The sequence below is a fragment of the Arachis hypogaea genome, chromosome 19 (genome assembly GCF_003086295.3).
Source record: "Arachis hypogaea cultivar Tifrunner chromosome 19, arahy.Tifrunner.gnm2.J5K5, whole genome shotgun sequence".
NCBI lineage: Eukaryota > Viridiplantae > Streptophyta > Magnoliopsida > Fabales > Fabaceae > Arachis > Arachis hypogaea.
The window spans coordinates 6,547,054-6,563,131 of NC_092054.1; the positions used below are offsets into that span (position 1 = coordinate 6,547,054).

Consider the following 16,078-nt stretch of genomic DNA (forward strand, 5'->3'; position numbering starts at 1 on the left):
TGTCATGCTTGATGTTGCAAGTAGATCCATCAGTAATTGTAATAGGTATTGAAAATCTAGAATGAGCCATTCTGCTTCCAGGTAGGAGTAAAGATGAAATTTCACTGGATGCGACATTTAAAACAATCTTTCCTCTAAACTGAATAGCAAAAGAAAGACTATTCCAAATAAATGTCTTACCACACCCACCATGCCCATAAATGAAGTAAAAACTACCAGAGTTTGTAATAACAGCATTGAGTATCTCATCGAATACTAATCTTTTCTCATGAGTCATCTTTTGTTTCGTATATAAGTTTGTATGAGTCAACTCATTTGTGTCATATGCTAACTCCTCCTCTATTAGCTTATTCTAAAAAAGGCGAACATCAGACATCTCAAGATATGGCATTGATTGATAGTCTCTTAAAGATCTCACATTGCTGTTGAGTATCTTTTCAATCTCAATAAAACAAAGATTTTTCAATTCGTCATCAGTCATGTTTAGCCTAGCAAAAGTACATGGTGGTTTTATGAAATATTTAATAAGTAATTTCAAAATAAAAATATTAATATTATTAATAAAAATAAAAATAATAAGAGAATACAATCTTGAAATAAAAAAAAGACATAGTAAAATACCTTGATTTTTCAAAACTTTTCTCCTCTCATATAGTATTTCATCAGCTAATAATGTCCAAGTTACATTCGAAACACGTTTTGGGTTGCTAATGCTATTAGCTAGATATCAGTAGCAGCTCTTAATTGATGACCAGATACAAGTTCAACTACCTCATTAATAGTTGTAATGAATTCCCTATCATCGCACAGTAGTCTCATGGAATAGCAAGCATCTTGGAAACTAGAATATGTAATTCCTTTAACTGTCCTGATAGACTCATATATTGTGCAATCTCTCTGAACAGCTAACAAAATTCTCATATAATAAATATCACTCGTACTTGGTGGAACATAGTTTAACCTCCCGATAGAATACCCTCTTTTGCGTGGATGTCATTCTCTTACTTCTCTATCATAAACAAATTGATTTGAAAACTCAGCATATGTCAAAATTTGACATGATTCAAATTCAAATTTTTATTGGCCTCCATCTATGCTAAGAACATCGTACATTTTCCTTTCTTTTCTTCCACGATTTCCTCAAGATTGTCATCGTCTTTAAAGATGATATTTTGCTCTCTAGGCAAATGAAAAGTTAATCTCATCACTGAAGGCCACCTCTGAAGAATATCATAAGCTAAAGTTCTCCACACAGCCTCGCATGCAGGCAAATATCTGCAATCATAAAATTGTTTGATCTCGTCAATAACCTGAACATCCTCTCTTCTGGAAGCTTCCTTTGTAACTCCAACTGCTACCCTGTCTGGACCTTTATTCACGTACTTGAACAAATATTTGATAGCATTTGACTTCTTGCAGTACTCTACATTAACATGCACTTTATAAGACATCAGCAAATATACATTGTATGGAACCACATTCCTATTATCCATATGGACTTCCTTCTTCTCAGTAATTACTCATGTGTCTCGTCTTCTATATGATGGGTATCCACTATCATCGATAACTGTGGTTTTACTGAATATTTTGGGATAATATTTAGTGCAGTACCCATCTTTCATGCAGAGAGATTTTGAGAAAGCTCTACCATATGGTCCATGAATCATAATATGTAGATACAGCTTTAAATAATTTTGGGTGCCGAACAGGATCTGGCCACTCTGAAGATATTAACCGATCAATTTGAGTTGTCGTTGTTATCTTATGGTCTCCACTTAACTATAAAAGAATATGAGCATTTGGTAGACTTATTTTTTGGAATTTCACTGTATACATCCCTTATATCAAAAAGATAAAAAAAATATATGTTATAAATAAACTATCTATTTTATATATGTGCTTTGATAAATTAAGGGTGATAATAAAAATTCAACAATATGTTAAGTAAGAAAATATTTTGGCATTTATTTTATAAAAATATAAAGGAATATTTTTCTAAAAATAAGGTTGGATGATGAGCAATACTTGCATCTAGCAAATGGAGTAAAGAGAAAATTTATAAATGTGACAAATAAAAAATTTTAAATTTAAAAATCAAAACGGTTAAGAAGTCGCTTAATTAGGAATTAATATTAAAATTTTAAATTTCAAATTTTTAAATAGAGTTTCCTAATTAGTTAGTATAAATTTTAAATTTTTAAATAATTTTTTTTAATTAAACGTTCGTTGTTCATTAGGAATATAGGAATTTGTTAATTTAAAAATTATTTTTATTAGTTTTGTCATAAATAGTATCAATCCTATTATTTGTTGATAAAAATAAATAAAATTAAATACAATCTAAAAATTAATAACCTTATAAATTACGTAAATTTAGAAAAAATATTTAAAAAGAGAGAAAAAAATGAAAGTACTTTTATTGTGTAGAAATAATTTAAAATATAACGATGTGAATTGAGTAAAGAGAAAATTTATAAATGTGACAAGTAAAAAAATTTAAATTTAAAAATCGAAATAATTAAGAAGTCACTTAATTAGGAATTAACATTAGAATTTTAAATTTCAAAGTTTTAAATATAATTTTTTAATTAGCTAGTACAAATTTTAAAATTTTAAATAAAATTTTCTAAATTAATTCAATTTTGTCGAAACAACATTAGAAACAGAATTAAGTATAGAAGAATGTCAAATTAAAATTTTCTTTTAAATAGTATAAACAACCTCGCATTTTAATAAGACTCGTAATTCTATTTACTAAAGTTTTAAAAAATATTCTCAAACCCAATTGCTTACTTAAAAATTCAAAAAAATTATTTGAATTTAAATTTAAAATTTTAAACATAATACTTTAATTAAAAATTATAATTAGATTTTTTTAAATAAGTACACATTAAAAATCAATAACTAACTTAATTGTATCAACAATAATTCATATGAGAAATTTATAACTTTATGAGATTAAATACTAAATTAGAAATTAACAAAATATCAACAGTGTGAATCGAATTTAAAATAAAACCACAAGTAATAACTAAATAACTTCAATTTATATTTAAAAAATTCTAAATTTCAAAAATAAAAATCGAAAAGAACAAAAAAAAAAAACAACTCAAGAAAAGACAATGTTTCCACCAAAACAAACATATGCTTGACATTATTCTATTAGATAGACTCTAAAAGGAATTCCAAAATATGTGCATCCAAATTCTCAAGTTTCATTCTCAATCTTGATCTTCTTGCAAGTTGAGGTATCTCCTTACACCTTCGAATCTTCTGACTCCGAAAATAGTCGCTTGGTTGGTGTAATAGCATTTTCCAACACTTCGAATTCATCATTATCCGCAACTTCATTGGAGAATTCAAGTAACAAATTCTGTACAAAATACTACGTTAAATTAAAGGCTTCCTTCTCATCTTTGATTTTATCAATAATATTTTTTGAATAAAATAAAGATCTAACTTTGAGAAAAACAAACAAACAAAAAATTTATTTTTTAAACAAATACCTTATCACCTTCTACTTTTTCTCCTTCAATGATTGAGGATACCTTTGAAGTTGGAAGCAAACCACGAGTGTAGTCAGCATCTTAAAATTATAATTAGTTATTAATTATTATTTATAAATTAGATACTACTAATGACCAAGGAAGAGAAAAATAAACTAATTTTTAATAGAAAATACACTTATAGTTGTACTCACAATTTGAATAGGGTGAGCCTCTTTGAATTTATTTATGAGGTTCACATTATCAGTCATCTTCTTAACTTTATAAGAAGGTGAAAAATGTGGATTATCAGATATTTGAACTTCAACTATGAAGAAAAAGGTCTTATCAATTAGATTGAGTAAAAGTATAGGTGTATCCGATAGATCTCTTTTCTACAGGGTATTACATAATATATTAATAATAAATAATATAAAAATATAAAAAATACCATTAAAAATATCTTCACTAATGTTTTTAGAAATAAATATTAGTTAGAACTTACCAATATGAGTGTATCAAGTATTTCTACACAACTCTTTTCCAAAATTTGTTTTGCCTCCTTATCAAAGACTACGAAACATACATAGTCAAAGTCATCAATGACACAAGCTTTATTCGGTACCTGCTTAATGAAAAAAAAGTATAAAAAAAGGTTAAACATAGACTTATTCAATATCTAATCCATTGTGATTAGACTTTAAATTAAAAAATAAATAAATAACTTTGGAGTTATGGATAAAAGGAGACGGCCACAACTTGAACATTTGAAAGTTTTTGTAAAAGCATATGTGGACCTGTTGCATTCACATTGGCCGTACCACCAGTCTGGAGTATCTATAATATGACTTATAGTAACCAAGACAACACAAACAACATTTTGGAAAAAAAAAAAACCTTAAAGATTTAAATTTCCTGAATTTGGTGAGTTTTTAAATCTAAAAGATATATATATATATATATATATATATATATATATATATATATATATATATATATAAAAGATGAATAAACAAAAATAATCAATGTACAACAAATTTAAATAATTTTTTTCTCAATTTTTTTACAGAAAAGAAAATTACTGTATCTTATTCTTTTAGCTGCTCAATGATTTTGCCTTTATAAATTTTTAAGAATGCAGTCTCATTTAGAATTTCGCTGATATTACCCCTAGGTTCTTCAAATCTTACAAAGATAGATAAATAAAGCAAAAAAAAAAAAAAAAAAAACTACGTTAGATAACACATATAATATTAAACTAAAGAATTAAAAAATATATATACCCACCTATTTTTAAATTGGATGACATTTGCTTCTTCAAGATCGAAGAATATCTTTGTGCCATACATAAAATTCTGTAAAACAATTTTTTCTGAAAAATTTAATTTAATACAAAATGAGTAAAACTCACATAAAAAATGAGTAAAAGCTCACATATAAAAATTCACATAATTATAGATAAATATTACTGTTATATAACTTCACTCTAACAAATTGTAAGACGATAACAGCTCTATCTTTATTGTCGGATCTCAAAAAGTATTTAATTCATATGCATAGTTGTCAAAAAGTGCACACTCCATTATTTTTTATGTCAAATAAAATATTTAATATTAAATATATTCTTTATAAAAAAATAAACAAAAAATAATTACAACTAAAAAAGTAACTACCAATAAAATAATATCAAATTATATATATTTTATATTTTAAAATTTAAAAATTAACAATAAAATTAAAATGTCAAACACAATTTAAAAAAAATAATAATTAATTTATTAATTATTTTAAACTCATAAAAAACTAACTACGAAAAGAATGCTTTCTATTAAAATTTTCAAAATTAATCCGAACATATTTTTCAAAAAATTTAAATACTATTAATAAAAAAACGTTGCCTTCGAATAAAATGTTTGTTACATATTAATAATATTAATAAAAATATTCATAACAATTTAAAAAGATGAACATATCAAAATTTTTAAATTTATAAAAATAAATATATGATTACTCATCTTCAATTTCTAATTCAATAGCAGTGTATTTGGTAGATTTGTCATCTTTTTTTAGAGTCCTCTCACTTTTAATTCCAGCAAAATATCCAAAGATTTTGGATGTATGTAAAAAAAGGGTTTAATGTACTTTTAAATTGTCGTGCTACACATATCTCATAACTTATACTTTTATAGTTGACTCATAACTAAAATTTTTTAAATTTGATTGACTTTAATTTAAATTTGAATTAAATTTGCAGATAAAGTAAATAAAGATATTAACAATTTTTTAAATTCTAAATTAACGTAAATTTAAGTATGTAACTGTAATTTTTGAAAAAAATTTACAAAAATTTAAAAAATATCTAAAAAAATTTTAAAAATAGTGCTAAAAAGAATGAATAAATTTTTATAAAAATAGTGTTGAAATTTAAAAAATAACAACCTAAGTAAAATAATTTAAAATTTAAAAAATTTAAAAAATAACAACCTAAGTATACCAATCTAAAATTTAAAAAATAACAACTTAAATAAAATAATTTAAAATTAAAAAAATAACAATCTAAATAAAATAATTTAAAATTAAAAAATAATATAACAACTCAAACAAATAATTTAAAATTTGAAAATAATAACCTAAGTAAATAATAATTTATAATGTATAAATATAAATCTAAAAACACACCTAAATAAATAAACTTCGAGATTTATCGTATGAGTGCCATGTTAACATATAAATTCCCCATTTATATATAAACTTCTATTATTTGTATTACTATAAAGATGATAATTTTTAACTTTGACTATAGTTCTTTAATAGTTTGCACAGCTCAATTAGTTATCCAAAAACTTGACACGTAATTGATTTGAATTAAGTTTAATTATTTGCTGATAAAAATTAGTTACATTAATGGTTTACAAAATTTGATTAAAAACTTGAATATAATCAAATAAAACCACTAGCTAGTCATTTTCCCTAATATACTCGAGTATGGGGGCACATGCTATTGTGAAGGTGGTGTTTGGAGCCGCCACCAAGTGGTCCAAACTGCTTTCACTCCTGCTGCCGCCGCCACTGCGCCCACCGACACTACCAATCTTGCCGCCTGAGCTCATAGAGCTAATCCTATTGAGGCTTCCAGCCAGGTCCCTTCTGAAATTCAAGAGTGTTTGCAAGTCATGGAAAACCCTAATCTCCAGCTCCGACTTCATCAAGAACCAAGTTCAACTTTCAATAATGGCGGAACCAGCCATTTCCGAACTACACTTGGTCTATTCCAACATTTTCCGATTCAACAACAACGAAATTGGATTTATCCCCATTCAATCTCTGTTGGAGAACCTTTCTTTCGGTATCGAAGTGGTTTACTTCGCCGTGGAAGGTTATAACGTGAACATTACGGGCTCCTGCAATGGGTTCCTATGCTTAACCAATCTTCCAAGCTTTGATTTCAAAGTGAGGTTGTTGAATCCTTGCACTGGATTGGCGTCAGAATGGTTGACACTTCATTCTGAATATGACCAACAACAGAGACCTCTTATCTCCACTTTTGGGTTTGGCTATGATCATGTCAATGACAAGTTCAAGATTCTCACGGTTGTTAAAAATTCCACCAAAATATACACCTTTGGCGCGCATTCCTGGATAACCGTTCAGGATATTCCTCTCTATACTCTGGACTGGGATGGAACATTTGTGACCGGCACCGGAACACTTAATTGGCTAGCTACTAAAATTGCATCCTCTATTACCTATCCTGTCAATCAAACTGCGATAGTAGTTCTTTCTTTCAACTTTGGAAATGAGAGCTATGGTCAAATAGCATTGCCTAACGTTGAAGGCGGCATGATCCATCGCGAGCCTGTGTTAGTAACGCTAAGGAATTCTCTGTGTGTTTGTCATGGATACCAGTGTTCGGGGTGGGATTTGTGGATGATGAAGGAATATGGAAATGAAGATTCTTGGACTAGAATGTTGGTGATCCCACATGAGGAGCTTATTCCTCATGCTATTGCCATAAGACCATTGCACATAATGGAAAATGATCTGCTTCTTGTTTTGGTAAGACGTCCTGCTTATGGTAAATGTTCACAATTAGTTGTGTATAATCCTACAAATAAGGGTGATAAGTTAGGATATCCTGTGATCAACTACTACTCATATGATGACATGCCAGACTATGATGATCCTCTCAGATGCTTCCGTCTTCATCGTGAAAGTTTGGTTTCACCATCACACTATGGTCTTAAAACTGACCATATGTGGCTCTAGGTTGATGATGATGACAATTGATCAACCATTGCTTCCACTTTACAGTCTTCAATAGGTGTTGCTTTTTATCTTGATTCTTAGAATAATATAGACTATGTTGTGGTTGACTGTTACTACTCATATGAAGATTTTTTTATGTGAAGATTATAATTGAGTAAAAATTTAGATGCAAAGTTGGATCGTTGAAAACGGTTAAATAATTTGATATATTTGATTAAATTGTTATTTAAGGTAGCGTTTATTTTCGGAGACAGGACAAAGAAATATGAATAACTAATATTTAAAAAGTGTTTGGAGGTAGAGATATAGACACTGAACACATTGTCTCCGGGACCATTTTTTATATTTTTGTATCCATTCTTTTATAAAGGACAACGATAGACACGATACTTGAAAAATGGACACAGACTCTTTTATTAATTCTTTTCCTTTTGTCTATAGATATTTTTTATTATTTCACTGTTATCCCTTCTTATTTCCGTAATTTGAGATTAGTCGTTATTAGGTACTCTCTTCCTTCTGTTCTTTTTTTTTTTTTCAGGTACTCTCTTTTTCTTGTAGAATTTTTTATTAGGCTGGATAATTTCTTTTTTTATCGTTCTTACTTCAATAGTATTTTGACCTTGTTAGTTCATCGACCAATTTTTCTTGTAATCCCTCTATACTACGTATTCTTGCGTATTCTCTATTGAATTAGTTTGTACTTGATGCAGAAAATTTGAATCACATGGTTATTTTAGTCATTTTATATAATATTTAATTTTAGTCTTGTTCATATATATCCAAACATAATACTGAACATTACATTAGTATTTTATACATCGTATTCAAATACAATACACAAAGGATAATTTTTAATATTTCTGTTGTATTGTCTCTGTTTTAGTATCCTGTTTTCAAAAATAAACGCAGCATTTTTATCTAATAATTAAAAATGATGAGATGAGTTAACATGTTTGATTAAATTATTAGTTGACACACCAAACGTTTATATATTAATTATCATTTTTATGTAAAGATGTTCAAGAGAATAGGGAAATGGTGTTAATCGATGATGTAGAACTGTTTCTCATTATTGTGTTATATTGTCATTTTATTTCAAAACTCTTGTAGATTAGGAGTATCACTAATTTTTAGTTTTTACTTTTTAACATGTTCACTTACACATCTCTCTTCCTAGTTTTTGCCATAACAAGCTAGTTTCTTTTTGAATTTCTGTAGTTCCAAGTCTAGCCGATTATTATTCATTTGTGAATCAATTGATTTATTGATGTAGCCTGTGCATACTTGATTGGAAATTTACTTGAAAAAAGACCTGTTTAAAAAAAGATTTATTTACCTAACACCAACTTAAAATTAATAGTTTTCTATTTGTACAAATAATGATAATTTTGATCTTTGACTATAGTTCTTTAATAGTTTGTACAACTCAATTAGTTATCCAAAAACTTGACACGTAATTGATTTGAAAAATGAGTCATAATGTTATACAGTTTCTTTTCTGTAAATATATTATTTATCATCATGCTCTTGTAAAATGATTCGGATTATTTAAATGTGTTTTATCATGAAAGTGCTTATTAGAACTTTTTTGGATGTTTTTTCTAAAAAGAAATTATTTTTTAAAAAAATTGAAAAGTAAAAATAATTTGATACTTAGATATCTATATAAAATATTTTTTGTTTATCAATTATATTTTGGTAAAAAAATTAAAATTACTTTTTGTCTATTAATTATATTGAAATATTTGTTTTCATACAAGTTAATTCCCTACACACTTACTTGAATAGTGATGTGGTGTTTGGTAATAAGAAAGTTCTTGCACCCTTTTTACAAAGAAAGAATTAAGTAAAGTTCTGTTTGTACCTTTACAAGCTAAAAATAGAGACACAAAAAGAGAACTATCTCTCTATGACTCGATGGTAATTAAGAACAATACAAAAATATTTGAGTTAATAGTCAAAATCGTTCCTGAAGGATATTCTGATCTTTATTTTCGTCTCTAAAAAATAAATTTAATCAAAATCGTCCTCAAAAGATTTAAAATTAATCACGTTAGTCCCTCCGTCTATTCTGTCACTAACAACGTTAATTTTGTTGACGTGACACGTTAAATTTTTTTTGTCTTTTTGGTCATATGGGCTGTTAAGCCCAAAAAACAAAAACATAATCCTAACTACCCAGAACCCGACCCACCCGTACCTGCTCCGAAAATCCATCCTCAACCCATCTGAGTAGTTTCGAGCCTCTATTCCCGTCCCCTGCAACACAACCCTGCAATGGTGGTTCTTCAAGCTTCACGCTGCGCACCGTCTCCAGTAACCACCGCCGTCGTCGCCGGATATTACGAGATACCACGCCTTGCCTGAACGCTTACCTCTGCCACCTATCAAACGTCTTAGATCCCCTGTTCCACAGCTGCTGCCACCGCCGCATCAATGGTATAGTGCTCGCTTTCCACCCCTAATCCAATTCATTGCCATGTCCCTTTTAGCAGAAATTTTGGAATTGGGGTTTCCTCAGAAGTATGGCAGGATTACTGGAAGAATCATGCGGCAAATGAATAGGACAAATAATTTATCTGTGTTTGAGAGAATGACAGATGAGGCATGGACATTGGAGATGAAAGCTTGGGGAGAATTAGACACGGCTGATGACGTGGAATCCGGAGAGAAATCTATCATTGAAGGAAAGCCTGAGTCCTGTCCTTCTTGGATATCAATGACTTGGGATGAATTACAGAAGAGAGATGGCTTGATGTTTCTACCTTGCAGGCTAGCAACTGGTTCCTCAATCACTGTGGTGGGGACACCCCATTTTGCTCATAAGGAATATGTTCCTAAGCTTGGGAATTGAGGAAAAGTGATGGATTGGTTGCAGTTTAACATTTCATGATTGGAGCAAACTACCAGTTATTAAGCATATCAAGCATAATACCTGCTATCGAATGCATTGGGGAACAGCTCAAAGATGTGATGGCTTGCCAACTGAGGATGATGAAGGAATGCTTGAAGAACCACCATTGCGGGGGTTGTGTTGCAGCGGGATGACAATGGAGGCTCGAAGCTACTTAGACGGGTTGAGGAGGGATTTTCGGGGCGGGTACGGGTGGGTCAAGTTCTGGATAGTTAGGGTTCTGTTTTTGTTTTTGGGGTTTAACAGCTTATGACCAAAAAGACAAAAAAAAACTAATGTGTCACGTCAGTAAAATTAACGTTATTAGTAACAGAATACCGAAAAGACTAACGTGATTAATTTTAAATCTTGAGGATAATTTTGATTAAATTTATCTTTCAGGGACAAAAATGGAGATCGAAATATCTTTCAGGAACGATTTTAACTATTAACTCAAAAATATTTCCATTTTTCAATATTGTCTCTGTTGTCCCATTCAAAAGAACAGAAGTGTAATTTCGCCCATGTATTTTCGCCCATGTATTCACAATCATACTAATAAATTTGTGTGTTCACTGAGCCAAACACAACTTAATAGATCGTTTTATCATGTTATTATTTATACAAAGAATTCACGGGTTTTATTTATTTTTTAATAAATAGAGAAGTTTTTCGTTGCAGCACTTTGCAGAGAAAAATACATCATATACAAACCATTTACTCTTACTATTTCATCCTTTTGGTCTGATTTTTGGTTTATAGAATAATTAATGAAATTACCATTTTCAAAGCATATATATATATATATTCTTTCCTGATAAACTGATACACAACATCCAAACTAAATTCTCTTTTTAGACTATTAAAGCATGATAACCATTATCCACATCCATAAGGGAAGAATGTGAGAAAAAGAAAAGATTGGAAGCTATAGCATATGAGTTCCAGTTTCATATAAATGTGTTTCAAAAACAACTCAAAATCTGAAAGAGTTTTACAAACACTAAAATAGAAAGGAAACACAAACTAGGCTGTAATGCAAAACATCTTGATTCACTTCCACTTCCTGCCACGGATCTTCAAGCCCTGTCTGTTCCTCTTCTTGACACCAGACTTGGCAACTCTGATGCTTCTATTGACGGCACTCAACCTTGCAAGAGCTGCATTAGTGAGATCAGGCCTGTAGTGGTTTTTTGTCACCTGCAACACATTGCATAATTCAGAAAAAGAAATCAGGAAAATATAGACAGATGGACATGTTAAGTAAAAACTTCAGAATATTCTTCAAAGTCATAGTAGAAGTTCAGAGCAAAAAAATTCCACAATTAGTTAAACATAGGAATAACACACCATTCATACAAGGCCAAATAAAGCTTATATGCCTTTAAAGGCGAATTAATATTTTGCATAAGAAACATTGGCAACAAAATTTTGTTCGAATAAAACCAAATACATGAAGTGAAAACAATACATTCAAAATACTTTTACAATGATACAAACTCAGAAGCCAAGCATAACATGTATATTTCATTGAATAAACCAGACAGGGTTTTTCTTACATATTAGAAGCTCATCACCACTACGCACTAATTACAAGTATCACAAGAATAAGCAAAATATTGGTGAAAAATCCCACCTGTCTAAACAATATTGTTGAAGCTAATGATTAATCAACACATAAAAGAGAAGTAATCTTTGACCTACAACAACCCAAGACTATGAAGGGATCAAAAAGTGTACACTCATGAAAGAATTTATAACCTATATAAGCTCAGAAGCCAAGCGTAACATGAATATTTCATTGAAGAAACCCCGCTGGGGATTTTTCTTACATGTTAGAGGCTCATCATCACTAAGGAGAAGACGTGTACAACTCATTAGGCTCATCACAGGAACTACGGTGAAGCAAACTTTTATTGGAAACTCAATACAACACCAAACATAATCATTTAATATAATGATTAATCACCAAATAAGAGAGAAGCATCCTTTAATTTATAACAACTCAACACTCTGAGGAGATCCAATGAGTATAGTAATGAGGCATGAAAGAATTTCAGAATGACAGAAGCTCAGATGCCAAGCGTAACATGACTATTTCACTGAAAAACCAACAATGGGGTTCTTCTTACATGTTAGAGGCTCATCACCACTAGGGCGAACATGTGTATATGCTCAATTGGTCAATAAGAAAAAATAAAAGGGAGGCAACATTTGCTCTATTAATAACTCAACAGTGAAAAGATTAAAAGAATACACTCATTCATGAGGGAATTTCAGGATGATGTAAGCTCAATAGCTCAGAAGCCAAGCGTAACAAGAATATTTCATTGAAGAAACCCAACTTGGGATTCTTCTTACATGTTATAGGCTCATCACAACTACATGGAACAGGTCATGTCAGCAAAGGTTCAAAAAAAAGTTTAATTTCAATAAAAAAGGATTCAGAACAGATTCTTGGAACACCAACATATCTAGAAAACCATCTTAAAAAAGTACAACTGATCCAAACAACACAAAATAAAATAACACATGAAGCTTTGCTCCATTATTAACATAGCATTCATAAAGAACTTCTAATGAACAAACTAAAAAAAATGTAACATGTAGATTTCATTTAGAAATTAAAATAGGATTCTTGATTACAAGTCGGGCTCCAGACCTCTGGGGAGCACAGCTGTTGTAAACAGAGCATATATCATTACAACATCTAATGCAAAGCAAACATTCATTTTCAGGACCACCATGGACCTCAACAAACTAATGTAAACATACAACTAAAACATAAAGAAACTATGCACCAAAACATACCCTATTCAACATCAACCTAAAAGGTTTTTTTTAAAATATATAAAAAAATTTCTTTCAATCATAAAAAAATACACACAATTTTCAGCTAGCGAATGGTGAATCAGTATATAATGCTAGTGAATAATCCAGCATTTAAGCATCAACGAAAAAAAAACTCAGGATATTTTTAATATCCAACCTAGGAAAACAGGGACAGATTAAATCAACATCCTTTTACCTGATTTTGAACAGCCTTAGCCATCCTACTGAACTCCTTCTTCATCAGAGACTTGTGAAGAAGAGCAGAAGGCTTGTTCTGCTTCTTGGTCTTGGTTGTAGCCAACAACACACCCTGATCCTTACCAGCAGGCTGAATGGTAACAGTTTTCTTGTTTGCCAAACCTACCATGACCAACATAAAATGAATTTTGAATCAACAAACAAGTGAAAAAGAAAAGTTTGATAAACATACCCAACAATAACACCACTTTACTTCTAAACTAGCCTCAGTATATAAACACTATACACATAGCCATCATCATAAAAATTAAATCATCTAAGTAGCAACGCAAGCTCTACCTAAGCAATAATCATCCAATTATTCTTCCTTCATTTTATACTTAAAAAAAATTGGCAATTAATCTTTTTCAATTACTCATTTTTACTGTCCCAAATTCTTCTCAGAAAGGAGATTCCAATTCAACCAACAAAGCAAAAATCTTTTTTTTTACCAATTATGATGATGATGAAAGGTACCTGAGTATTTAAAGGAGTTGAGATTGTAGAGATTGTTAGGCTCTCTGCTGAATTCAACACTCTGAGTGCCCCTTCCGAACTCTTTCACCAAGAAGCAGTTGTTCTTCTTCACGATCTCCCACACCAATTGCCCTGGAACAGTCGTCATCTTCTCCTTCTTCGACTGCAACACAGAATTAGGGTTCTTATAGACCATTATATAATACGATGGAGAAACCCTAATTAACATGAATCGGAGTTGATCGGGTCGGTAAGTTCGACCCGTTTATCCGGTTTTAAAATGTCCATGGTCTAAGACTACTACTGATCCAGTTTAGCGGCCCACTGTACAACAATACAAAAAAATAGAAGGATTTAGTCTTAGGCTATTAGCAATTGCTTTTTTTGGGGTAAAAATTCACATACAGTTGTTTTTATGTAAAGTTGATAGTTAAAAATTTGTAAATAATTTGACAAATTTAACTAAATTATTACCTAACGGTTATCAACTATAAATTTTAGATGAAGACAAATACATGTGAGATTTTTCTTTTTTTTTTTTCATGATGTATTTGAGATATAATCTTACTTTTCTTTAATATTTTTGGGATTTAGATTTACATGTTTTAATTTGAGGATAGATTACAGAAAGGAGTGAGGACCTTTCCACTTCTCATTAACGATATTTTTACATAGTTGTTTAAAAAGAATAATACTATATATTCAAGTTTTTTTTGTTAACAAAGTCTAATTAATTTAGTCTAATATAACAAAAAAAGTTATGGCTAACAATAATCTAAGTTTTGTTATTTAATTTAGTTGAACTTGGTTCATAAAAAAATTTAAATATGTATCATTACTTAAAATATACAATTACTCTGGAACCTCTTGTAACATGGAGAGTAAACCATTTTTTCTGATGTGCTATGTTATAAGCTCACATTTAACTCAAAAAATTATAGTTTAGTCTTTATAAAATATAAACTAAAACTTAAATCTAAACAAAAATAAACATTATTATCAATTATCATTTAAAATTTGAACAAAAATAATCACAATTATCAGGTATCATTTTTTACATGATAAACCTTTCTTTTTTTTACACTGCAAGAAATTTAACCCACGAGAACTCACAAATTCCTCGCGAAAGAAATTTTAGTTAAATGCCTTTATATATATATATTATCATAGTATTTTTATATTATGTTAAAAAATTTGTGTATATATTATTATGTTAAATTTACTTAAATACCTTTTTTATTTTATTTTATTTTGTATGTTAAAAATTCTATACATAAATTATGTTAAATTTATACTTGAATTATATTTAATTTGATATATTTAGTTAATTAAATTGAATTTATGATTATGTAAAAAAATTTTAAAACTTTATATTTATAAATATTTACGAGGATCCATCTCTCATGCACCCTCTTGCAGGAGGGTGAGAGGGGTCCGTGCCTGCATGAAAACCGATGACAACACTAAACATAAAAATGATGTCAAGTTACTAACAAAATCAGAATGATAATATCTATCTCAAATTCAAGACATTTTTATTTAGTTAAATCCTTTTTTCATGATTATTCAGGTAATAAAATAACAGATAATTTTTTTATTCGATAATCTATAGATAGGCCTAGGGGTGATTGCGTGGAAGAGGTTCACCATCCTATAACCAAATGACAAAGGTTTGACCTTTACTTTGAAAATCAATACGAGATTAATCATTGTACTTGATAACAAATGCCCCGTCTTTGAACTGGCAAGAAGAGGAAGAAGGATGGCTTGGTGGAAGTTATAATTTATTTTGAACATACAATAATTTAAAATTTTAAAATTCAGACAGCTAAAATCTCAGTCTTATTGAGAGCATCAATTTCGGTTCCATGAAAACACAAGTAAT

General features: G+C 29.6%; 3 protein-coding genes and 4 non-coding genes across 7 annotated transcripts; 1 reads left to right on the top strand and 6 right to left on the bottom strand.

The window, feature by feature from the left end:
- Positions 1–720: 720 nt before the first annotated feature.
- LOC140182098 (uncharacterized) lies at positions 721–1,493 on the bottom strand. Its single transcript, XM_072228205.1, has 2 exons — positions 1,112–1,493; positions 721–905 (listed from the first exon to the last, which is right to left on the bottom strand). The coding sequence occupies exons 1-2, from the start codon at positions 1,491–1,493 to the stop codon at positions 721–723; spliced, it is 567 nt and encodes a 188-aa protein (XP_072084306.1).
- A 4,977-nt stretch (positions 1,494–6,470) lies between these two features.
- LOC112777778 (F-box/kelch-repeat protein At3g23880) lies at positions 6,471–7,751 on the top strand. The gene has a single exon (XM_025822167.1). It carries the CDS (start codon positions 6,471–6,473, stop codon positions 7,749–7,751), a length of 1,281 nt encoding a protein of 426 aa, XP_025677952.1.
- Positions 7,752–11,429: 3,678 nt separating this feature from the next.
- On the bottom strand, positions 11,430–16,006 carry LOC112775840 (large ribosomal subunit protein eL28y). Its single transcript, XM_025819737.2, has 3 exons — positions 14,194–16,006; positions 13,676–13,839; positions 11,430–11,847 (listed from the first exon to the last, which is right to left on the bottom strand). The coding sequence occupies exons 1-3, from the start codon at positions 14,420–14,422 to the stop codon at positions 11,701–11,703; spliced, it is 540 nt and encodes a 179-aa protein (XP_025675522.2). The 5' UTR covers positions 14,423–16,006; the 3' UTR covers positions 11,430–11,700.
- LOC112781804 (small nucleolar RNA R24) lies at positions 12,143–12,230 on the bottom strand. Its single transcript, XR_003192562.1, has one exon. It is a non-coding gene; the product is annotated as a small nucleolar RNA R24 (small nucleolar RNA).
- On the bottom strand, positions 12,414–12,503 carry LOC112781802 (small nucleolar RNA R24). The gene has a single exon (XR_003192560.1). It is a non-coding gene; the product is annotated as a small nucleolar RNA R24 (small nucleolar RNA).
- LOC112781803 (small nucleolar RNA R24) lies at positions 12,715–12,803 on the bottom strand. Its single transcript, XR_003192561.1, has one exon. It is a non-coding gene; the product is annotated as a small nucleolar RNA R24 (small nucleolar RNA).
- LOC112781801 (small nucleolar RNA R24) lies at positions 12,943–13,032 on the bottom strand. The gene has a single exon (XR_003192559.1). It is a non-coding gene; the product is annotated as a small nucleolar RNA R24 (small nucleolar RNA).
- Positions 16,007–16,078: the final 72 nt, after the last annotated feature.

Excerpts from the sequence above, each read along its gene's own strand:
- LOC140182098 (XM_072228205.1), bottom strand. The coding sequence starts at position 1,493 with ATGGATAATAGGAATGTGGTTCCATACAATGTATATTTGCTGATGTCT. Across the intron at positions 906-1,111 it reads GGAAGAAAAGAAAGGAAAAT|CTGTTCAGAGAGATTGCACA; the intron begins GTACGATGTTCT and ends GAATTTTGTTAG.
- LOC112777778 (XM_025822167.1), top strand. The coding sequence starts at position 6,471 with ATGGGGGCACATGCTATTGTGAAGGTGGTGTTTGGAGCCGCCACCAAG.
- LOC112775840 (XM_025819737.2), bottom strand. The coding sequence starts at position 14,422 with ATGTTAATTAGGGTTTCTCCATCGTATTATATAATGGTCTATAAGAAC. Across the intron at positions 13,840-14,193 it reads CAACTCCTTTAAATACTCAG|GTTTGGCAAACAAGAAAACT; the intron begins GTACCTTTCATC and ends TGGTCATGGTAG. Across the intron at positions 11,848-13,675 it reads CTAAGGCTGTTCAAAATCAG|GTGACAAAAAACCACTACAG; the intron begins GTAAAAGGATGT and ends AATGTGTTGCAG.